General features: G+C 46.7%; 1 protein-coding gene across 12 annotated transcripts in view; it reads right to left on the minus strand.

The window, feature by feature from the left end:
• The window catches only part of LOC132836039 (EVI5-like protein), a 313,206-nt gene that overhangs the window by 72,478 nt on the left and 215,579 nt on the right, over nt 1–25,149 (minus strand). For all 12 annotated transcript variants that reach the window (XM_060855265.1, XM_060855263.1, XM_060855261.1 and 9 more), the window contains 3 exons: nt 21,695–21,823; nt 1,509–1,649; nt 1,120–1,278 (listed from right to left, as the gene is read on the minus strand). In XM_060855265.1, coding sequence (XP_060711248.1) covers nt 1,120–1,278; nt 1,509–1,649; nt 21,695–21,823 — 429 coding nt within the window. The remainder of the gene's footprint in view (nt 1–1,119; nt 1,279–1,508; nt 1,650–21,694; nt 21,824–25,149) is intronic.

Here is a 25,149-nt window from a genome sequence, read left to right on the forward strand (position 1 = left end):
GTGCGTGTGTAGGTGCGTGTGTGTGTGTGGGGGTGTGTGTGTGTGTAGGGGCGTGTGTGTGTGTAGGCGTGTATGTGGGTGTGTGGGGGTGTGGGTGTGCGTGCGTGGGTAGGGGTGCGAGTGTGCGTGCAGGGATGCGCAGGGGTGTGCAATCAGGCATGTGTAGGTGTGTGCACATGTGTGTGTGTAGGAATGTGTGCATGTGTTTGTGCAGGGATGTGAGTGCGCGTGTATAGGGATGTGCAGGGGTGTGAAGCATGTGCACACACGTGTGCATGTGCAGGGGCTTGTGTTTGCGCGAGCATACGCCAGTCGGTAGCTGTGCCTCCAGCTCCAGCACGGGGGTGTGTGTGTGTGTGTGTGTGTGTGTGTGTGTATGTATGTATAGGTGTGCGCGCCGGTGTCTGTATAGGTGTGTGTGAGCGAGCGTACGCCCGTCAGTACCTGTGCCTCCAGCTCCAGCACGGGGTGTGTGTGTGTGTGTGTGTGTGTAGGAGTGTAGGTGGGTGTGTGTGTGTGGAGGGGTGTGTGTGAGCGAGCGTACACCCGTCAGTACCTGTGCCTCCAGCTCCAGCACGTGTGTGTGTGTGTGTGTGTGTGTGTGTGTGTGTGTGTGTGTGTGTAGGGGTGTAGGTGGGTGTGTGTGTGGAGGGGTGTGTATGAGCGAGCGTACACCCGTCAGTACCTGTGCCTCCAGCTCCAGCACGGTGTGTGTGTGTGTGTGTGTGTGTGTGTGTGTGTGTGTGTGTGTGTGTGTGTGTGTGTAGGGGTGTAGGTGGGTGTGTGTGTGTGGAGGGGTGTGTATGAGCGAGCGTACACCCGTCAGTACCTGTGCCTCCAGCTCCAGTACGGTGTGTGTGTGTGTGTGTGTGTGTGTGTGTGTGTGTGTGTGTGTGTGTGTGTGTGTGTGTGTGTGTGTGTAGGGGTGTAGGTGGGTGTGTGTGTGTGGAGGGGTGTGTATGAGCGAGCGTACACCCGTCAGTACCTGTGCCTCCAGCTCCAGCACGGTGTGTGTGTGTGTGTGTGTGTGTGTGTGTGTGTGTGTGTGTGTGTGTAGGGGTGTAGGTGGGTGTGTGTGTGTGGAGGGGTGTGTATGAGCGAGCGTACACCCGTCAGTACCTGTGCCTCCAGCTCCAGTACGGTGTGTCTCAGTTCCCTCAGTTCCGCGTGAGCCTGGGCTTCACTAAACCGCACTGTCAACAGCTCGTTGTGCAACTCATTGGTGGCATTCTTCCTCGGGGAATCCTTCCATCGGCCTCCAGTCCGGGCGAGATGTCGCTGAAAATAGGTCAGTTCAACATGAGAGGTGCTCACCAACGGTGTAAGATGCTTTGAACACTGGGCCAGAAGCTCTATGTCCTGGTGTACATCATCTGCTTCTATAACCGAGCCCTTACACTCTGCGATTCTGATCATACCAGCAAGACAAGGTCCCATACAGAACGGACTACAACAGCAATGGCTTGAATGGGAGAAGGGCTGACTGGATGCAGTCACTTCTTGCTTACCTGCCAGTGTTCATCCAAATCCTTCACCTTCTGGTGGAGTGCTTTCATCGAAGTCACGGCCTCGGCCTCACGCAGCTTCAGCGCTTTCAGCTCTTCCTGCAAGCGGATTATGTTGTTCTCATCAGGAAGCGAGCTGTTTCTCTGGAATAAATAAATTAAAATGGTTTACAAAAAAGGGTCAAGCAGCCGAAAGACAGCCATATAATGACAGCATCTATTGAGACACGCAGGGAATTCAGCAACTCAGGGTCTCAGTCGGAAATGGAACACTACCGCAATATTGGCCGGTGTCATTCTTTCCAAAAAATTAATGCTAGGCATTAATAAACAGTCTCAGGCAGTGAGATCTCCAAATCTTCCTCCTTCCAAACGTAGCAGCTTACCTTTACCAGGCATGCACGCACACATTCCACTCTCCCAACGACCCAGCAACACTTCGTCACTTCCCGCCCCACCCCATGATCTGAATGAACTATTTGATTTGATTTATTACTGCCACATGTACTGAGATACAGTGAAAAGTATTGTTTTGCATGCTAACCAGGCAAATCATGCCTTACATAAGTACTTCAGGGTAATTGAGCAGAATACAGCGTTATAACTACAGAAGATGCAGAGAAAGATCAACTCAAATATGTGGCAAGTCTGTAAATGAGTGGTTGATGTTGCTGCGTGGAAAGCTGAACTGATCCATGATTGCTGTTGGTTATTTAACAGGAGGGGTGGACAATGGCCTAGTGGCAGTTCCAGCTATATTACTAACCCAGAGACCCTGGCAATGATCTGGGCTCAAACCCGGCCATAGCAGATAGAATTTGGATTAAATTAAAAATCTGGAGTCAAGAGTCGTGTAATGGACACAAAACCGGTGTTGATGCTCAGAAACACACAGCTGACTCACTAGTGCCCTAACCTGCTCGAGTGGACGTGTGATTCTAGACCCAACGCAACGTGGTTAATTCTAACTGCCCTCTGGGCAATTAGGGACAGCAGTAAATTCTGGCCTAGCCAGCAATGTTCACATCCCATGAGTGGACAGTATTAAAATAAACACTGCATTTAATGTATGCTGCAACAGTACTCATCATAGAATCCATTCCATACAACACATTCATTCTTGTTGGTTAAAACACTAGGTTGCTTTAGTACCTAGCTGACTCTTTAAACTCAATGCCACCTTACTGCCGCACACTTCTTACTCCCTGGACTCAGATATTTCAAATCTTTGAGCGCAGCTCTGATATCATCCTGCTTTGGTGTTATCTCAAGATTACACAGTTGCTGTACAATACGAAGTGCTGCCGGAGGCAGTAATGCTGACATAGCAACCTTCTGGAAGGCTTTTCAGAAGCAGGTAACCTCGCTGCTTTTGAAAACTTTTATTTTCTGGAAATTTCCTCCTTATGAACATTGCGGGTCCACTCGACAGCACATGGACTGCAGCTGTTCAGGGACAATAAGGACTGGCCAGCCAGTGACACCCAGGAGTGATTAAAACCACAACAACACTCCACATTTCAGGGTCAGTTCGAAAGAATTAGCCCCTGCCTGCTGATGCTTGGTTCCAGGTATGAAGAACCCAGTGTAGGCTGACTCGTATCTTCTATTTCCCTGCTAATAACGCCTCATGTTCAGGGATCTGACTGAAGGTGAGCTAAGTACAACACACGCACAGTTTCAGTTTCACTGCTGTGAGAGATGGTGGGTTGTAAAATTCTTCAGAATGAACTTGGGATAAAGCTTGGAAAAATTCTTCTTTGTCGATGTCACACGATATTGATCAGTTGTTTTTGAAAAGCTTTCCTTTTGATCGAAGATTATACTCAAAATGTGGACTTGTTCTCTCTTGCTCAGTTACCGGGTGACCTGCTGGTTTCTCTGGAAGGGAGCACAACGGCTAGAAGGTAGAACTGAACATTTCACAGCAAGTGGGGGGAGCTGGATCGTTTGCTTTTCAGCTCACTCTCCCCCTCCAATTAAAATTCTGTACCACAAACTGCTGAAAGCAAACGGACCCACAGTTAAACAATAATGTGTCAGGAGCTGGATGGCTGAATTGCAGTGAATGCTTACATACAAATGTTTAGTAAGTCAAAGCAAGTTGTTGATTTGTGGAATGAGGGTGGGGATTGTCTGTCACCTACAACTGACAGTGTTCACAGTGATCAGACTCTACATCACAGATGTGCTGACTCAGACTCCGACGCCAGGTACCGTGCATACCCTCAACTCGAGTGGCTTCAAGACTGAAGAGCATCAGCAACGGGGAAATTCCACCCACAATGCCTCTGCTGTATCCTCAGGATGGACTTCAGAAACATTGCTCTTTTTTGAACCCAGCTCCACAGTAATTAGGAAACCCTCCAGTAAAATGAACTCTGATGACCTGAACATAGGTGGTATAGTGGCGCAGTGGTTCGCAATGCTACCTGACAGCGCCAGGGACCCAGGTTCGACTCCACCTTCAGGTGACTGTCTGCATGGGGTTTCCACATTCTCTCCATGCCTGTGTGGGCTTCTGCCAGGGGCTCAGCTTTCCTCCCACAGACCAAACAAACGCAGGTTGGGTGGGCTGGCCATGCTAAACTGTCTAAGGATGAGCACGCTAGATGGATTAACCATGGCAAATGCAAGGTCAAAGGGATAGGGTGGGAGGTGGGTCTGGGTGGGATGCTTTTTGGAGGGTCAGTGTGAACTCAATGGGCCGAATGGCGTGCTTCCACACTGCAGGGATTGTAACCCAATAGCTGACAGATATCTCCCTCACCAGATCTTGTTTCCTCAACTCTCAGACGGCCAGCGCTAAGTGGAAGGCCAAAGGAAATGCTATGAGGACATTGGGAAGCTCTCTCTGAAGTTAGCTGCACGCACGGATATTAACGAATGGGAGGAGTGTGCTAGCAACTGCCTGAATTGTGACAACTTGCCCATCAAGTTCCACACTTTTGAATGCAAACACTTAACATGAAGTGAGAGTTCACTGGACACAGACCTCGGGGTCATGATTCTGCCTGTCACGTGAAGGTTCATGGTAGAAAGCTGAGGGGCAGCCAGTCAATGCATTCATTGTACTTTGGTGATGATGGGGAATTCTTCTAAAGCCTAATGAGTAGAAATTAATTTAGTTTAACTTCAGTCCAAGTGAACAGCTCCACAAAACAAACCAACCTAATAATTTTCCTCTCTCTGCAGACCAGCAACATTTTGGGATCTGCCAGTTTCCAGCTACATGTACCCCAGAGACAGTCACACCCAGTAAACCATCTCTGGCCTCTGTTTTATATAATCATCTGAATCAGAAGCTGGGCAGGCCATTCCACCCATCAAACTTGCACCAACCTTCAGGAAAGGCGGGGCTGATCGGAGTTTGGCCCCAACCTGTTATTCCATTAAACTTCCAACATCCCGCTGACTCAAGAATCTATTCCCTCGGCATAATAATACCCGACAACCCTAACCACAGGCTCCTCTCAGCAGGGCGCCCCATAGACTCTGCACCCTTCAAAACAAAACAAAGTCTCACCTCAGACCTCAATGGAAACCAACTTGTTTTTAAAACGGTGCCCCTGAGTTCCAGTGCCTCCTGTTCAACATCCACCCTGCCCAGACCTCTCAGCACCTTCTATGTTTCAACAAAACCACATCTTAACCTCCAAATGAAGACAGGGTCCACATCTATGGGTGATCACACTTCCCCCATCCCATTCCAGCATCAGTCAAATAAACTGGCTCTAAATTATTAACACGCCTTTTTATTCAATAAGGTGTTACGACACTGAAGTCATACCCTCTGTTAATTAAAACCAAACACCCAGAAAGCCTCACCATCTGTTAAAATGTGAGTGAGTGTGAGAGTGACATGAACTCCTAATTTCCACTGAAGAAAAATAACAGCTTATTTTCTTAACAAACACTGAATAAAACTATTAACAGACTGAGGGGAGAAAGTGAGGACTGCTGATGCTGGAGATCAGAGCTGAAAATGTGTTGCTGGAAAAGCGCAGCAGGTCAGGCAGCATCCAAGGAGCAGGAGAATTGATGTTTCGGGCATAAGCCCTTCTTCAGGAACTTATGCCCGAAACGTCGAATCTCCTGTTCCTTGGATGCTGCCTGACCTGCTGAGCTTTTCCAGCAACACATGTTCAGCTCTGACCTCCAGCATCTGCAGTCCTCACTTTCTCCAGGAAGAATGGAGATGCACAATATTCCTTAAACAGTGAAGGACTGGGAAGTGCTGCTGGTGCTCCTATTTGCAAGTCACTGAAACAGTCTGAAAGGTGCAGAGACCAATGAAGAAAGCAGACATTGTGTTAGTCTTTATTACAGAAGGTTGGGGGTTCAGGAGGAAAGACGGCTTGCTTCAGTTGTAGAGAATCTTGGTGAGACTGCACCGATAGTGTTGTAAACAGCTTTGCTCTCCTTATCTGAAGGAGATACCTTCCATACAGGCAGTACAACTGAGCTTTCCCACACTCTCTCCTGGGATGGCCATGCCATCCTTTAAGGTGAGATTGAGCAGACTGGGCCTGTATCCCCTGGAATTTGTAAGAATAAAAACCATTCTTCATGAAGTGTAGAGAACGTTATAGGGCTCAGGAGGTTTCCCCCAGCCAGGAGCATCTGGAACCAGGTGACAGAGTCTCCTATTAAAGAGGCAGGCCATTTAGGATGGAGCTAAGGAGAAATGTCATTCCTAAAAAGGGTAGTGAATCTCTGGAATTCTCTGTCCAGGAGGGCTATGTAAACAGTCATTAAGCATGTTCAAAATGGAGCCTGATAAAACCTCAAGGTGCACTGTCATCAAGGGATATTGGGGGGGCGTTGGTGGGGGGAGAGAGCGCCCAGGGACGATGGCACGGAGGGTGATGATCTGCCATGAGATAGGAATGGCAGAGCTGGCTCGAGGGACTGAATGGCCTCATCGTTCCTATGTTAGTATTTTTAGATTAAGGACAATATGTTTGAAATTCCCAAACAATTAATGGGAAGAGAGAGCAACTATTCCTACTGGTTGGACACTCTAGGAGTAAAAGGATATAGTATAAGAAGTAGAACCAGATCTTTTTGGAATGAAACACTTCTACATGCGAGGAAGGGGAGGCGAGTGTGAGCTTGGACCTCACTCCCACAACTGAACAATTATTAACTTCAAACAGATTACTAGATATTTGTTAATGAACGTACAAAGGGAAATGGACAAAAGGTGGTTACATGGAGCAAAGCTGTAGATACACCAATCCCTTAGTGAAAGGCAACATCACACAGAGAAAATAAACCCCCCACTTCTGATCCTTTGTCGTAGGATCAGGCTTCAGGTTCTGCCCAAAATGGGACACTGACACTTGCTTCATCACTCACTCATCAGAATAATATTGGTGTGGATGTCCTGATGACACTGCAGGTCACCACGAGTGCAACAAGAGACATGCATAACCTGTCATTGAAAGATGAATGCAATTTCAAACTTCCCAACTCGGAAGGGTTTGGAGGGATATGGGTCAGGTGCTGGCAGGTGGGACTAGATTGGGTTGGGATAATTGAGTTGGACTGAGGGTCTGTTTCCATGATGTTCATCTCTATGGCTCGGAGTGAGAGGCCAGAATGCAAAGTCAAACCGCAAAAGACCGAGTAAAGGAAACAGAGAACTGTCAGGAACAGATTGATTTGGATACTCAGATATGGAAATGACTAAAAACTGGTGGACAATATTCATTCACGAGAATGCTCTGGGTTACAAGGGCCATAATGAAAACTACAGAAGTTAGAAGAATGCTTACTCCATGTTTGTACTGTGTAGTCGGTGGAGTTGATTTGGAAGTTAACAGGAAGCAGAAAGCCCTGATAAATCATGTTCAGGTTGGCTAGCTGTAACCAGTGAAAGGCCACAGGGATCTGTGCCTGGTTACTGCAGCTTCATCAACTGATCAGCCCCATCAATCATATGGACATGGCGAACAAATTTCTTTGAAACTTTTTTTTATTTGTTCATTCACAGGCCAAGGGCATAGCTGGCCACTTATCGTCCCTCCCTATTTATTCTGGAGAGTTTGGTGGTGAGCTGACACTTGAATCAATGCAGTTCATTTGCTGTAAATACCCTTAGGGAGGGAGTCCCAGGACACTGACTCAACAAGAGTGACGGAACAATGATATTTTCCTAAGTCAGGAATGTCTGTGGCTTGGATGGGGAGCATGCAGGTGACGGTGTCCCCTTGTCCTTCTGGGTAGTGGAGGTTACACGTTCAGACGGTGCTGTTGGAGCAGCCATGCTAGGTACAGTGATAGTTTGTCCTGGATGGTGCCGTGCTACACTCATGCAGGGCAAGTGGAGTGTCGTTTATGACAGCCTTGACTTGTGCTTTGTAGTTGGCGGACAAGTTACTTGGCACAGAATCCCCAGTGCCTGACACGCTCTAATAGCCACAGTATTTATCTGGCTGGTCTAGTTCCATTTCTGGCCAATGGTACCCCTCAGAACATCGATAGGGGGGAATCCAGCAATGGCATTGCTACTGAAAATAAGGGACAATTGTTGGATTCTCTCTTTTTGGAGATGTCATTGCCTGGCATTTGTGTGACATAAATGTTACTTGTCAGCCCAAGTCTGGGTACTGTTCAAGGCCTTATTGTGGACTCAGTGAACATCCCCACTTCCCCGCATTCTGATCAGATCGGATATGGGACATGTGCAGGAAATTGGCCATTGGGTCTGCAACAATCCCAAAGGGCCTTGTCTGCACCTGCCTGAATCTATGTGTCTGACCTTCTTTATGACGGAGGGAAGATCATTGAAGCAGCAGCTGAAGGTGGTTGGGCCGAGGACATTAAGGAACTCCTGCAGAGACGTCCTGCACCTAAAAATGAATGATTTTCAACAAACACGAGCACATTAATTGGTGCCAGGTCTGACTCCGACTAATGGAGCATTCCCCCTCTCCGATTCTCATCAACTTCCGGTTTGCTAGAGTTCCTTGGAATCTTAGTGCAGAAAAGGCCCTTCCACCCATCAAGTAGGGGCGGTACGGTGGCTCAGTGGTTAGCACTGCTGCCTCACAGCACCAGGGACCCAGGTTCAATTCCAGCCCCGGGCAACTGACTGTGTGGAGTTTGCACGTTCTCCCCGTGTCTGCGAGGGTTTCCTCCGGGTGCTCCGGTTTCCTCCCACAGTCCAAAGATGTGCAGGTTAGGGTGGATTGGCCATGCTAAATTGCCCAAAGTGTTAGGTGCATTAGTTCGGGATAAATATAAGATAGGGGAATGGGTCTGGGTGGGTTATCCTTCAGGGGGTCAGTGTGGACTTGTTGGGCCGAAGGGCCTGTTTCCATACTGTAAGGAATCTAACCTGACAGAAAATGTCCATCCTGACAAAGCTACACTAAATCTACACTCGTTTGACCTTCCAGCACTAGGCCCACAGTCGTTACTGTATTGACACTTGAAGTGCTTTATAAGAAGTTGAGGTTAACTGCTTCACCTACTCTCTCAGACAGTATATTCCAACCTCCCACCACCCTCTGGATGAAAACTGTTTTCATCAAACCTTTACCTATCGCCTTAAAACTACACCCCTTGTTGCTGACCTTTCGACACAGAGGTACGCAGTTGCTTTCTATTCATCCTGTTCCTTCAAATCTTATTCACTTCCATCAGGTAGGACAGATAACCTTCTCTGCTCCAATAAAAACAATCCAAGCTTATTCAGCCTGTCTTACTAGCTGCAATGCTCCATCTCAGGCAGCATCCTGGGGAACCTCCTCTGCATCCTCGCCAGTGCAATCACATCCTTCCAGCAATGCAGTGACCAGATCTGGGGCCTAACCAGAGTCTGGTACACCTGCAACATAGCATACGGGACACAGAGATTTTCTTAACTACACTAATAACCTATTTAGCCACCTTCAGGGAGCTGTGGACAAACTCACCAAGATCCCTTGGAGCTGCCTAGTGTTTTGCCATTCATTGAATACTCCTTGATGCCACATTCAGCTCAGTGAGGCATAGCTGTCAATCTCACTGCTGTTTCGGAGTTCTGTTGTTCTGTCTACATTGAAGTCAGGAGCTTGACAGTTGGCTTGACAGAGCTCAACCTAAGCACCAGTGAGCAGGTTATTGTTCTGCAAGTGCTTTTGATATTAAAGTGATTGTTGGCTGTGCTATGTCTGAGGTCAGAGAGCAGACTGATGGGCCAGGAGTTGGCTGTGTTGGAACGGTCTCATTGTTTGAGGGCAGGATATACCTGGACATTTTCTCCAAACGGTCAGGAAGATGGAACTGTACTGGAACAGTCTGGCAAAGGGTGTGGCCAATTGCATAGCACTCGTCATCGAGTCACAGAAATGTACAGCAGCGAAATAGACCCTTCGGTCCAACTTGTCCATGCTGACCAGATATCCGAACCTAATCCAGTCCCATTTTCCAGCACTTGGTTCATATCCCTCCAAACCCTTCCTATTCATAAACCCATCCAGATGCATTTTAAATGTTGTTATTGTACCAGCCTCCACCACTTCCTCTGGCAGCTCATTCCATACACGTACCACCCTCTGCGTGAAAAAGCTGCCCCTCAGGTCTCTTTTATATCTTGCCCCTCTCACCCTAAACCTATGCCCCTCTAGTCCTGGACTCCCCAACCACAGGGAAAAGACTTTGTCTATTTACCCTATCCATGCCCCTCATGATTTTATAAACCTCTATAAGGTCACCCCTCAGCCTCCGACGCTCCAGGGAAAACAGCCCCAGCCTGTTCAGCCTCTCCCTGTAGCTCAAATCCTCCAACCCTGGCAACATCCTTGTAAATCGTTTCTGAACCCTTTCAAGTTACACAACATCCTTCCTTATCTTCAGTATTATTGCCAGAATGTCAATATCGCAGTACCCACTATAAATGCCGGAGGAAACATCACAGAAGCGCTTCACAGGAGGCTCCCAAGCACTGAGGATGTCACCTAGACAGGGGACGAAACGTCTGCAACACAAATTCCCAGCTCGGCGAACAGAACCATAACAACGAGCACCCGAGCTACAAATCTTCGCATAAACTTTGAGTACCCACCATCTTCAGCAGTTTTGTAATCTCAGGTTGTTCAAATGGAATTGGCTGAAGACTGTCAGTGTTCCTGGGCACCTCAGGTCAAGGCCTCATTGGGTCATTTACTCAGCACTGATGGCTGAAGGGGTTTGTAAATGCTTCAGGTTTGTCATTTATAACTGATGTGCCAAGCTCCCTATCAAAGGTGAGGTTATTTGTCAAATCTTTTCCTCCAGTGGGTCGTTTAATTGTCCACCACCAGTCACAGCTGGATGGGGGTCCACTGCAGAGACTATGGATTGTTTAAGTGAGAGTGATACCACTTGGTCCAGGCTATTTTATGTTGTTCGAAACGCAAGTGGTCCTGTTTTGAAGCTTCACCACTTTGCCAGTTCATTTCCAGGTATGCCTGATGCTGATAGCAATGGCAGATTGGGAGGGTTTGCTGTGCCATGGTGATTATTTACAACACTACTGCTGCTCAGTTTGCCTCACAGATGCCCAGTTTTGCTTGGGAGAGTTGCTCAAAATTGGCCCCGTGTAGTACAGTGATAATGCAACACAAAGAAGTGCACCTTCGAATTAAAAGCAGGACATTGTCCTCACAAAGACTGTGGTGGTGGTCATTTTTACTGATATCGTCACAGATAGATGCAGTGATACCAAGGTTAATGAGGATGAAGTCAAGTATGTTGCTGCCCCTTGGTTTCCTTACCATGGGCCGTACAGCCAGTCCAATATCGACACTCTTTAGGGGCTGGACCAGGAGAGGGGCTACCCTGCCTTGGTCATGGAGACTGAAATCCCCTCCCCTGAGTACAGTGGATCCTCTAAATGGTCAACATGGAGGAGAGCTCATGGACCAGCTGAGGTGGGGGCTTGTTTGGGTGGGGAGGGGAGAGGAGAATATCGTGTTAACCAGCAGATTTCCTTGCTCACTATTTGACCAGATATCATGACAAACATAGGAATTGGAGTCAATAGTCAGGTCTTGCAGGCTAATTTCCACCTAGTGGCCATTAGGGAATGGTGATGGTGATGGTGGTGGTATCTGGGATAGTGTGGGTAAGGTATAATTCTGGCTGGAGGTGCTTTGACGAATATATGGGACAAGTCCCCACATGTTACTAGGACTGCAGGACCCAAAAGGACCATTTGTGTGATTGTTGTTTCTGATGCCATGACCAACGCCAGGTCCATTCAGCTACATTCCTTTTATTAGATTTTATGGTCATTAGATGTAACCAAGTGGTTTGCTGGTCATTTGATAGATCATAGAATCCATTCGGCCCATCCCTATAACCCTCAATTTCCCATGGGTAATCCACCTACCTGTACATCTCTGGACTACGGGCAACTTAACACAGCCAATCCACTCTAACCTGCACATCCCTAACTATGGGCAATTTAGCACGGCCAATCCACCTACCTGCACATCCCTAACTATGGGCAATTTAGCACGGCCAATCCACCTACCTGCACATCCCTAACTATGGGCAATTTAACACAGCCAATCCACCCTAACCTGTACATCCCTAACTATGGGCAATTTAACACGGCCAATCCACCCTAACCTGTACATCCCTGGACTACGGGCAATTTAACACAGCCAATCCACCCTAACCTGTACATCCCTGGACTATGGGCAATTTAACACAGCCAATCCACCCTAACCTGTACATCCCTAACTACGGGCAATTTAACACGGCCAATCCACCCTAACCTGTACATCCCTGGACTACGGGCAATTTAACACAGCCAATCCACCCTAACCTGTACATCCCTGGACTACGGGCAGTTTAACACAGCCAATCCACCCTAACCTATACATCCCTGGACTATGGGCAATTTAACACAGCCAATCCACCCTAACCTGTACATCCCTAACTACGGGCAATTTAACATGGCTAATCCAGCTACCTGTATGCCTTTGGACTGTGGGAAGAAACCGGAGCACTTGGTGGGAACCCACGCATACACAGGGAGAAGGTACAAACTCCACACAGACAGTCACCCGAGGCTGGAATTGAACCAGAGTCCCTGGCACTGTGAGGCAGCAGTGCTAACCACTGAGCCACCGTGCCACCCCATTTCAGTGTGGGATTGTTTCCAGATTTGTTAACCAAATTCAAATTTCGCCATTTGCCATGGTGGTGTTCAAGTTCCTGTTGCTAGTGACTAGCCTGAGTCTTTTGATTGTTTGTCACTGCACCACCTCTCTCTCCCTAAACAGATGGTAACGCAAGTTTCTGATACCACTCAGACAAGTAAGGAAGTTATCAAGGGGAGGCATTGTCTGTAATGGGTGAAGTGAATGAGCAAACATGACAAATGGAGCTTAATGTGAACCTGCCCACTTTGGTACGAAGGACAGATGAGCAACAGACTATTTAAATACAGGAGGATTGTGGAACTCGGGGTTGGGGGATCTGGATATTCCAATACATGAATCAGAGGACTTGGGATTTACAGCCCTATATTTCTACAAACGAGGCTTGGGATTTCAGCTCCATTCCATTGTCACATACCGGTTTTTTATCAAAACTGAAAGCGGGGACTTCCAAAGGACAGGGCAACATTTTAAAACTGACGCTGGAACGTTCAGCGGCAAAACTGAAGCTGGGAATGTTCAGCGGCAAAACTGAAGCTGGGAATGTTCAGCGGCAAAACTGAAGCTGGGAATGTTCAGCGGCAAAACTGAAGCTGGGAATGTTCAGCGGCAAAACTGAAGCTGGGAATGAGATCCATGGGTTCTGGTTGAGTAAGGCCATCAAGGGACAAACAACAAAGATGGAGAAATGGAGTTGGGCTACTGATCATTCATGTTCAAGGAAGTAGGTTTGCTCGCTGAGCTGGAAGGTTCATTTACAGACGTTTCGTCACCACACTAGGTAACATCTTCAGTGAGCCTCTGGATGAAGCACTAGTTAAATGGCCCGCTTTTTGTGTGTTTAGGTTTCCTTTGGTTGATGTCATTTCCTATGGTGACATCATATTCCATGGTGATGTAATTTCCTGTTCCAAGTTGATGCATTTGTTGATATTCACGTTCAAATTAATGGCCCGTCAAAACTCAGGACCAAGTGATCTCCTCCTAATCTTAACTGTCAAGATGAACAGTAAGAGGCTAAATAGGGGGAAGAGGCTGGGGTGGCAGCAAACATACTGGGAGAGATTCAATGAGGAAGAAAGGGAAAAAGACAGGCAGAGAAAGGGAAGTGTATAGATAATTACACCTGCTTGGGATAGAGATCAGGAATTACCGACACCTTGTGGGTAGTGGTAGGAAGTGACAGAGACAATTGAACAACTAATATCTAGCTTTTGGGTGAAGGAACAATGACTGTGACACTTTTTATGAGGCGAGGGTAATGGGCCGCAAGTATTTCGGGGCATTAGACAGTAAGATGCAGATCCCACATTGAGGGCAAACTAATCTGTGAATGGCTTTATTTACACTATCTAATGCCCTCTCTAGCCACTCATGAGTACATGCACTTACGTATGTAACACTTTAAGGGAGCCACCTTATGGAGTGCCCCATATGAGACTTTTTGGATTGATACAGGGCTTAAAAGGCAACATTCTGGTGATAGAGTCAGTCCTAGATAGGTTTTTAGATTTATCACTGCCTCAGTTTCAGAAACCAGGGCCTCCGAGCCCCAAAGCTCTTTATAAAATAACGTGCACTGGCAGCGTAACATGCAGAAAGAAAGTGCAGCTCGAGAACTTCATGTTCACATGTGTGACTCACATGACAGAGGTGTTTTCACACATGCTCTGTGATTGCAGTCAGATAATCTAATACGGGAAGTCTAATGCTCATTGAACAGGCAGTTTCTACTCAACAACTCCTACCAATCACTACATTTAGACATTGCCGCAGAAGAAAAAAAAATCTCGAGTGTCACCCATACCACCATTTCCTGATGCTTTTTACAAGAAATCATGTGTGAACACAGGCAGGCAATATTCACTCTCATTCAACCTTCCTGTTAACGTTTTGTCAATCTCTCTCTTCTACCAGAGTGTGTCACAAAACGCTACATACAATCGAGATGGGGAGGTTTCAGATTTAAAACCAGCATTTCCCTGTCCAACAGTGTGTGTATCTACGGACAGAAACAAAAATACCTTCCACTTTATCTGGAGTAAGGCAGTTCTGGTGCTGGGTTAGTGACACTGGAGAAGGGACAAACCATTCCACCACGACATCTGGGGGAAGTTACATTCAGCCAATTAATGAAGCAAAACAAATGTAGAATTAAACATGATCACCTCCGTAACAATGATCACAAAGCACCCAGATTTGATTAACCCCATCAAAAATAGTTAAATGCACTGGTCACTGCAAATGCTCCAGCCCCGAACACATTCTGGATATAGTGCTGAAGAGTTGAGCTCCAAAACCAGCTGCAAATCCTGGCTAAGCTATTTCAGAATAGTTACATTAAAATGATATTCAGAGAGTCATAGAATCCTTACAGTGTGGAAGCAGGCCATCCAGCCTATCGAGTCCATACTGCTCCTCCGAAGAGTATCCCACCCAGACCCACCTCCCTACCCTATCCCTCTAACCCTACATCTTCCACGACTAATCCACATAGCCTGCACAGCCCTGGACACTATGGACAATTCAGAGTGGCCAATACACCAAACCTGCACGTCTATGAACTGTAGGAGAATCGGAACATTTGCAGGAAATCCACACAGGCACTGGCTATGCCTACAAATCAAATGCCACCCCATCAGTCCACTCCCAATCATCAGCAAAGTGACAGAAGGTGTCATCTATAGAGTTTCCAAGCTGCAATAACCTGATCACAGACCCTCCGTTTGAGCTCGACCGATGACACCTGGCCCATAACCCAACAGGAGCTTTGGTCCAAACATGAAGAAATAAAAAAGCTCACTTCCAGAGGTGAGGTAAGAGTGACTGTGTTGAAAAATCCAAGCAAGATACTTGCAGAGAGCGCTGGAAAATTGAAAACAATAGCCAATAAATGCTTGCCTTCACAGCAATCCCCATAACGTGTGAATGAATTTTTAAAAATATCACTTTTCTAGCAGCTTTATGTGGCTCCTCCTTAGAGCTAATACATTCCTTAATTGCTTTTGTTAACCACAGTTCTGCCACATTATGATTTTATGCCTGAAAGGAACATACAACTGCTACAACACATGCACTTCTTAACATTTCCTATGACCCACTGCCTATTTACTACAATGACATTTCAGGAAGCTACCCAAGTCTATTCCAGTAACATTTATTGTTTCTTTTGATAAGATTTCGAACCTTAGTTTTGGATTGGATTACTTTACTTTTGATCAGATTGAAGGATGCTATTATGTTAATGATCACTTTTTCCTTAATGATCTCTCAAGATTATAAATCGACTCCTCCTTATAGAATTACCAGGGGAGGAGTAGGGACCAAGGGAGCAATCTGTGCATCAAAATGGAGGACATGGTCAAATGTACTTCACATGGATCTTTACTCAGAAGGACAAGGATAGCAAGTGCAGAAGATGCACTGGCTACAGGTGATCATGGAATCTCACAGTGCAGGACCCACCAAGTCTGTACGGAGACATGAGAAATACCTCACCTGCAACCTAATCCCAATGATCAACACTTGGCCAAGAGCCTTGAAGGTTCCGATGTCACATGCTCATCCGGGTACTTTTTTTTTTAAAAGGATGTGAGGCAATTTGTCTCGGTTACCCTCCCAACCAGCACATTCCTGACTGTCACCACCCTCTGAGCAAAAAATAGTTCTTCCCTCACATCATCCCCAAACCTGTCACCTCGAGCCATGACTGACATTTCAATTAAGGGGAACAGCTGCTCCTTCTCCACCCTGTGCATGCATCTCAATCTTGTACACCTCAATCAGATCACCCCTTAGTCTTCTCAACCGCAATGAAAATAACCCAAGCCTGTGCAACGCCAGAAAATTTTCCATCCCAGGCTGTACCCTGATGAACCACCTCTGCACCCCTCCAGGGCACTCTCATCCTTCCCGTAATAGAGACAACCAGAACCCCACACAGTACTCTCACTGTGGTCTCACCAAGGTCCAATATAACTTCAACAGGATTGCCCTGGTTTTGTAGTCTATGCCTCAACTGATCAAGTGGAGTGTCCCATATGCCTTTTCCTCACCCTACACACACACACCAAGGGGCTGCTGGAGGTTATGGTGGAAAGCAGACAAATCCCAGAAGGCCGTGGGAGACAAGAGAGGAAATTATGTCATCACCAAATTGTGAAGTGTTCTGTGGCCACAGGGGTGATGCCAGAGGACAGGTAACGCGGTTCCACTTTACAAAGGCGATTTATACACCAGTTAGTCTAATGGGGAAACTATTGGAGAAAATAGTGAAGGGGAACATTAATCCCCATTTAGAAAATGTCTGGCTAGTGCAGAGAAAGGCAGCGTGGCTTTCTCAGAGGGAAATTACACCTAACATTTCTCAATTAGGTGACCAACAAAGTAGATGAGGGTAGGACAGCTGATTAATTTTTATGGACTTCAAGTTCTTTGACAAGGTCCCATATGGGATATTGATGAAGGAGGTAAAAGCTCACGGAATCCAGGATCACTTGGCAAGTTGGACCCAAACATCAGCTTTGTGATAGATGGTGGGAGGAGGCTGTTTGAGTGCTTGGAGCCCAATGTGCAATGATGTACCATAAGAATGGCTGCTGAATACTGTATGGGAGACTTATAAATGGTATAGATGAGAATGTGGTGGTGGCAGTGAGGGTTGTTAGTGTGTGCATGCATGTGTATGTCTGTGTGCAGCAGATCGGCTGTGTGTGGTTGGCAGTGAGTAAAGTATGAGATTACAGGAGAATACAGATGGAGTGGTCATATGGGCAGATCAGTGACAGATGGAGCTGAACCCCTGATCAATGGGAGGTGATGCACTTTGGAAAAAGGCACAAGCCCGGGGATTAATCAATGAATGGCAGGAGACGAGGAAGCTCAGAGAAACAGCAGGACCTCGAGGTTCTTGTTGACAGCTCCCTGAAGGTGGCTGGACAGGTTACCAGCAGGTAGATCACTTCCCTTCATCAATCATGGCGTAGATGGTAAAAACACAGAGGTGATGTTGGAGCAGTACAGAGCTTGGGTTAGGCCACAGCTGGAGTACTGTGGGCAGTTCTGGTCTCTATCCTATGAGAAGGGTATGACTACATTGGGAGGGTAGATTTGGGCTGGGATGAAGCATTCCAGCTATGAAGAGGCTGGATAAGTTCAAGTTAGAACACAGAATAGTAGAGCACAGGATCAGACCGTTCAGGCCAGCGTTTCTACACTGACCATGATGCCATTTTAAAACAAGTCTATATCCTTCTATTCCCTGCCTCTCCATGTTCCCTTTAACATTGCTATCATATCTGCTTCCACCATCTCCGCCCTCAGTGCTCCTCAGGCACCTACAATCTCCTGTGTAAAAAGCAACTTACTTTACACATCTCCTTTCAACTCCACCCCCCCGTCACCTTAAAATATACCCCCTAGTATTTGACATTTTCACCCTGGGAGAAAGAATCCAGCTATCTCCTTATCCACACTTCTCAATTTTATATATTCTATCTGGTCACCCCTCAGTTTCTGATGCATTAGTTAATATAATCTAAGTTTGTCCAACCTTTCTCAGAGGTAAAACACTCCAACCCAAGTAACAACCTGGTAAACCTCATTTGCACACACTCTTAAAGCTTCTACATCCTTGCGATGTGATGACCAGGACTGCACACAATACTTCAAATCTGGCCTCAAGTTTATGCAGCTGTAAAATAACTGGCCAACTTTTATATACAACACCCCACCTGATGAAAGCAGGCATGTCCTATGCCTTCTTTACCACCTTATCTGCCTGAAGTGCCATTTCCAGGGAGCTGTGCCCTTGCACCCCAAGATCCCTCTGTGTATCAATGCTCCAAGTGGTCCTGAAAGTTCTTTTCTTTGGAGCGGAAAAGGACGAAGGGGGTATCTGATGAAGGTGGGTCAGAATCGGAGGGGCAGGCGCCGGGTGAATATAAGCATCTGTTCCCCTTAGTTGAAGGGGAATAAGCATACTTTTGAAGTGAAAGGTTGAGAAAGGATTTGAAGAAACATATTTTCGCCCAGAGAGTAGCGGGGATCTGGGCCACATTGGAAAGGTCATTGAAAGGGGGAGCCCTAAACCTTTTAGAAGTACTTGCAGTGTCATAACATTCAAGGCAATGGGCATACTCTGGTAAAACGAGAGGAGTGTGGGGAGTAATGTACTTTTTGTGACACAGCCTCAATCAGCCGAAGGGCCTCTTCTGTTCTGTGTACTTCTACTGCATCAAACCAAGTCAAAGATAGCTTGCCTGCAGCTGGTTTCTCAACGTACTCATCTAAACACCCATCTAGTACACATTCCAAGAACTGATCCACCACAGAATTATTGCTCATGTTGTATGCCCAGTGTATATGTAGATTGAGATCACCCATGATTATTGGAGCACCCTTGGGTGTACATCTCTAATTTCCTGTTTACTGCTGCCCTTTCTGCACCATTACAGCGTGGAGGACGATAGATAACTCCCACTAACGTTCTCCACCCCTCTTGCTTAACTCCACCCAACTGATTCTACACGTAGATTTCCTCCACCAATATCTGTTCTGATTTGTCGATGAATTGCAGCTTTCACTATCAATTTCAGCCCATCTCCTTTCCTCTTTTCCCTGTCCTTTCTGAAGATTGAATACTCTTGGATGTACAGCTCCCAGGCTTGGTCAGCCCACAGCCAAGACTCTACCATTACTATCATATTGTAATCCTTTACACTGTACATTTGTCCACCTTATTGTGAATGCTCTGTGCATTCTTCAGAAATGAAGGGCTGGAGAAACTCAGCAGGTCTGGCAGCATCAGGAGAGGGAAAAACAGAGGTAGAGTCCAGTGACCCTTCCTCAGAATGTATTTAGAATTTTAACCGTTTTCTCTCTCCGTACAGATGTTGCCAGACTGTTTCAGGATCTCCAGCGTTCTGGTGGTGTTTCAGCCGTTATGGGTTTATCAATAGTATCTTTAGACTGGTCTCTGATATTTTGAAAGATTTCCTTTGCACTCCAGTTCTATTTACTGCTAGCCTCCAGTTCCAGTGTTGCTTTCTACTTTCCTCTCTTTCACTCGGTTTCTCTCACATCCTTGTCTCGCTCCTCTGGTTCCCACCCACCTGCTGCTCCAGCTTAACCCCTCCCTCGCTGGACTGATGAATGCCGATGAGTATACTGCTCCCAGTCTTGCTGGAGTGCAAACCATTCTAATCTTGCCCCAAATCAGTAAATAATCTACATTGCCTGAGGGATGATGGAGCCAGAGGCTATCACGGAACTTGGTCTCCTCACCTATTCTGGACCACATGAGCACATGGCACCCAGGCATTCGGAGATTCCTACATTTCAGGTCCTGCAATTTAATTTGTTCCCAAGCGCTCTCTCAGCAGTTTTCAGCTCTGGTGACCTTCAGGCTGTTTCCCCACTGATTCTGACTTTTGTGATTCTTCCCCAACCTGAAACGTTTGGCTGAGCTGTAAATAGTGGTTCCCTTATGGAAAATCTCCATAACCCGACTCGGGCAACTGACTGTGTGGAGTTTGCACATTGTGTCTGCGTGGGTTTCCTCCGGGTGCTCCGGTTTCCTCCCACAGTCCAAAGATGTGCGGGTCAGGTGAATTGGCCATGCTAAATTGCCCGTAGTGTTAGGTAAGGGGTAAATGTAGGGGAATGGGTGGGTTGCGCTTCGGCGGGTCGGTGTGGACTTGTTGGGCCGAAGGGCCTGTTTCCATACTGTAAGTAATCTAATCTAACCTCCCTTATGGAGCTGCCTCTGGTTCTTCTTATAATATCCAGTTATTAATGCTGCTGATCTTTCACATTCTTTACCACCAATTTACAAAACATTTAAGAGTGGGAGACACCTTAACCAAAGACTTAGAAACACAGGCATAGAACAGGAGCGGGATGAGGCCATTCAGTCCTTCGAGCCTGCCCTACCACTCACGGCTGATCATCTGATCCAGTGTTCCCTCACTCAGAGGCCCTACAGTGTGGAAACAGGCCAGTTAACCCAACAAGAGTAAGCCACCCAGACCCATTCCCCTACATTTACCCCTGACTAATACACCTAACACTATGAGCAATTTCCCATGGCCAATTCACCCTAACCTGCACATCTTTGGACTGTGGGAGGAAACTGGAGCACCTGGAGGAAACCCACGCAGACACGGGGAGAACGTGCAAACTCCACACAGTCAGTCGCCTGAGGCGGGAATCGAACCCGGGTTGCTGCCACTGAGAGACAGCGGTGCTAACCACTGAGCCAGTGAGCCCATGCCCTTTCATTCCTTTAGTCCTAACCAGTTTGTGAAAAGATTTAACATTGTGGCCTCAACAGTGAACTGTGGGAGGGAATTTTACAGACGCATCACTCTGGGTCAAGAAATTTCTCCTCATCTCAATCCTAAATGGTTTACTCCATATCCTTAGACTGTGACCCCTGCTTCCAGATTTACTGATCACTGAGAATATCCTTTTAGCATCGACCTTGTCAAGTTGTGCGAGAATTTTATAGGTTTCTGCGAGATATTCTAACTAATCCAATCTCACTTCACACATCAGTCCTGCCATCCCAGGAATCAATTTGGTAAACTTTTACTGCATTTCCTCTATGGCAAGGGAATCAGGGTCCCCACCCACCCACCCTCACAGTGACACTGTCCGCCTGTCCCAGGGTCCTCACCCACCCTCATGGTGACACTGACCGCCTGTCCCACGGTCCTCACCCACCCTCCCACCGACACTGACCGCCTGTCCCACGGTCCTCACCCACCCTCCCTCACAGTGACACTGACCGCCTGACCCAGGGTCCTCACCCACCCACCCTCACAGTGACACTGACTGCCTGTCCCAGTGTCCTCACCCATCCCCCCTCACAGTGACAATGACCACCTTGTTGTACCTTGTGTGTCCCTTGTGCAAACATTCTTTGTTGTTACCTTTTACATTCTAACTGAAGACTGAAAAAAGATTACTAAAACATCTTCACTCTGTGCTATTTGGAGTTTGCAGATTCTGGAGTTGAACCCTGTAGCAACAGAAGCATGTTCTCACCTTCTCCATTTCCAGGACCTTATCCTGCATTTCTTTCAGTGCAGTCAGTGTCTCAGCTTCTCTCAATCGAGATTGTTCCAGTTCCATCTTCAGCTGCATGACAACCTCCTCATCGTGATGGTGATCACACTGTAGGGTGTGAAACAAAGCAGAAATGGATTTCACAAGTAGCCAGTGACAGTCAGAACCAAAACAACTGAGTTAATATGTGACCTTACATTCCACACTCGGATCATCCCAATATAAACCGACCACGCCCATCAACACTCAGACATTGGGCCTGGATCCCCAGCTCTTTCCTTTGTGGCCTGTGTCACTAATGGAGCAGGTTGGAGAGCAGAAGTGAACAGGAGGAGGATGGTAATGAGGTAGAGTGGGGTATGGGCAGAGAGGGAGTCATGGTGGAAGGGGCAGGGAGTGGCAGAGGGGGGACAAGATGGTGTACAGGCTTTGGAGAGGTAGGAGCTATATTAAAACTCCGCCCTTGCCGCCATCGCATTTATACAACAGCATGTTTGTTCCGTGCTAAGCCCCCAAGGACAGTGGACAAATTCAGGATTTGTAATGCCACTGAACTCCAAGCGACCCTCTCCCATTGGTAATGCTCACTGCCTGGCATTTATTGTGAAGGGCACAATATGGAAAATGTAATCAATTGTCTGAGGTATTTACAGACCTGCTCTGTAATTGCAGCATTTTCATGCTTTGTTTAAGGTTTTCAACAGTAACAGACCACTTATTACACAACTTATTACAGACATCAGAATGATAATATTTCAACTTAGAGAGAATTCTATGAATGCGGAAACATTTGAACAGTTCACTCAGCTTGTTTTGATCAGTAGCCACACATATCTCACATGCTGCATGCACCATGGCCAGGAATAGGCTGGGATGGTACTTAAATCTATCCCAAATTGCAGGTGACAAAAAAATTCCAGTCTCCTCATTCCTGCCAAATCCAGGGGGTACTGGAGGATTTACCCTGTATACTACTTCCTTCTGTACTCGGGGAGTCCCTATCAATATGGACACAAACTGATGAAGGGCTCCTGCTCGAAACGTCGATTTTCCTGCTCCTCAGCTGCTGCCTGACCTGCTGTGCTTTTCCAGCACCACTCTAATCTGGACTCAAACTGGAAAGTAAAAAGTGAGGTCTGCAGATGCTGGAGATCAGAGCTGAAAATGTGTTGCTGGTTAAAGCACAGCAGGTCAGGCAGCACCCAAGGAACAGGAAATTCGACGTTTCGGGCCAGAGCCCTTCATCAGGAAAGATGCTGTGCTTTAACCAGCAACACACTTTCAGCTCGGAAACTGGAAACACTGTTCTAAATTCAGGACTTAACGAATACCAATTGATCATTTAGCTTCTTGACCACCGACATTTTTAAAAAAAAAGGTGAAAAATCTTCCAAGAAAGTGGCATCAGTGTGGAAGACATTTTTAAAAAGTGACATAGCCCCCAAACTGCTCCCATTCCATTCTGACTGGGGGAGACAGAATTGTCGAACATCATTACCAACTTAGCTAATCAGCTGGAAAGGAATAAAGCAATTCTAAGATTCAAATCAGAAACTGGCGAGTATGGTTCACAAATAAGAACTCATCGCCTGGTCAAAAGCTGTCAAATTTAGAAGCTGCCAAGAACAGCTCGAGATTTGAACTGCAAAAGGCATTTTTTTTAAGAGAAATCTCACCCGCTCCACCCAATCTGAGCCCAAGGTTGGTGTTATCATAGCTGCCAACCACAAGACTGCTGTGAACCTGCCCGCTGACATTTGCACAGCTCCTTTTTATCTGATCAACTGCCATGCACCAAAGGTTTTACCCCCCAGGTGGCTCTGACATCAGGAGGCCTACGACACGTCGGCTCATGGGTCGCCTGCAGAAGCGAGTGCTGGCTGGTGATGCAGCAAATTAACCTCATCTTTCACACTGGTCTACAATGCAGCACAGAGCAACACATGTGCCTGCAGAAAATCAGTGGACTCAGGCAGTATACAGGATGGGACACACACCAGCCTTTCCAAACACATTAACGCTACCAGCAGAGTACCAGTGTCAGGCTCCTCCATCCCAATTCCTCCTCCTATTTCACAAGGTTATTGACCATCTCTCAAATAAAGCAGTTCAACCTGAAATGTATTGGGCAAAATGCTGCTGCAGAAGAGTATCTAACAGCCTGACTTCAGTGCTGCCTTGCACATGTAGATTTTGCAATCCGTTGTATGGTACATTGCTAAGCGAGTGAGCCACTAGTGGTCTGACAAGGGAAACCAGGCATCTGATACACAAGCGAGCAAGACTTGCAATAGTGTATCTTGAACAATCAGATTGCAAGGTTGTGAAATAAACAGCGCAGGGACCGAGAAGGGGTGATATTGTTGAACAGATATCGCTAAACAGACATTCAGGGTCAAAAAGCAAGGGGGGGGGGGGAAGGCAGGGTGAGAGTGCAGAACAACGCAAGGAAATGCAGGGATACGGGGGAGGGGGGGGGAGAGTGGGAGTGAAGGACAGAGTGAGGAAGGAGATAAAATGGGAACATGAGAGTGTGAGGGAATGAAGTAGTATCTGGTTTTTGTAAGAGTTGTAACATGTACAGAAGTGAAGCTGCCAGCGGTTACAGCTGACTTTGAGGCAGAGTCTTAAACATTCTCTCAACACCGTCCAAAGGCAGATCAAGGAAAGAATTATTGTGGTGAACGGCGAGGTGGGAAACCCGATAAACGGGGAAAGTAGGGTTCTGTTTAATGTAATGGGCCGATCCATGGAAGAGCGAGAAAGCAATGAGTGATCAGAGAGTTGATCTGCAGACTTTGAGCTCTCTCTTCACAACAGGAACAATGCAACGTAGTTAAGAGGGTCAAGAGTAACGAGTAGACTTTGGAAGGTAGACACTGGGGCAGAAGTGATCAAAATCAATAGAGGGTAAAACGAGAATGAGTTTCTCACAGTTACCAACACAGTAATGAAAGAGGAGGATTTGGATTGGATTTTGGGAAGGAAGAGGACGACAATGGTTATGATGATCATTATCACAAGGTGTTATCCAAATCAATCAGAAAATTGAAGTGAGAATTGTAAAGCCTGAAAAAGATGGATATTAAAGACAATGACAGGAGTATTGGGGCAGAAGACAGTTTGTTTCTGTTACTGCTGAACATTTTTGTTTCATTGTTTTCCCAAACAGTCCTATCAACCTGAACAAACAGGGTGTTCAGAGACAAAACAAGTTTTTCTCAAAATAAAGGAGATAGGCCTTGGGCCTTGAGAATTACCGAAATGTGATAAGACAGTAACTCTCCCGATCAGCCACTCAATTATTGCTGCAGTTTGGAATCCTAGTTTGTGCTCACTGTGGAAGTGTGAACAGTTTCCCCACCAAGTGCTCTCAAATAAAGACAACATCACACAACTCTGAAGGCCTTCAGAAGGCAACCTCTCTCTTACAG

Source organism: Hemiscyllium ocellatum, chromosome 45 (genome assembly GCF_020745735.1).
Source record: "Hemiscyllium ocellatum isolate sHemOce1 chromosome 45, sHemOce1.pat.X.cur, whole genome shotgun sequence".
Classification (NCBI taxonomy): Eukaryota; Metazoa; Chordata; class Chondrichthyes; order Orectolobiformes; family Hemiscylliidae; genus Hemiscyllium; species Hemiscyllium ocellatum.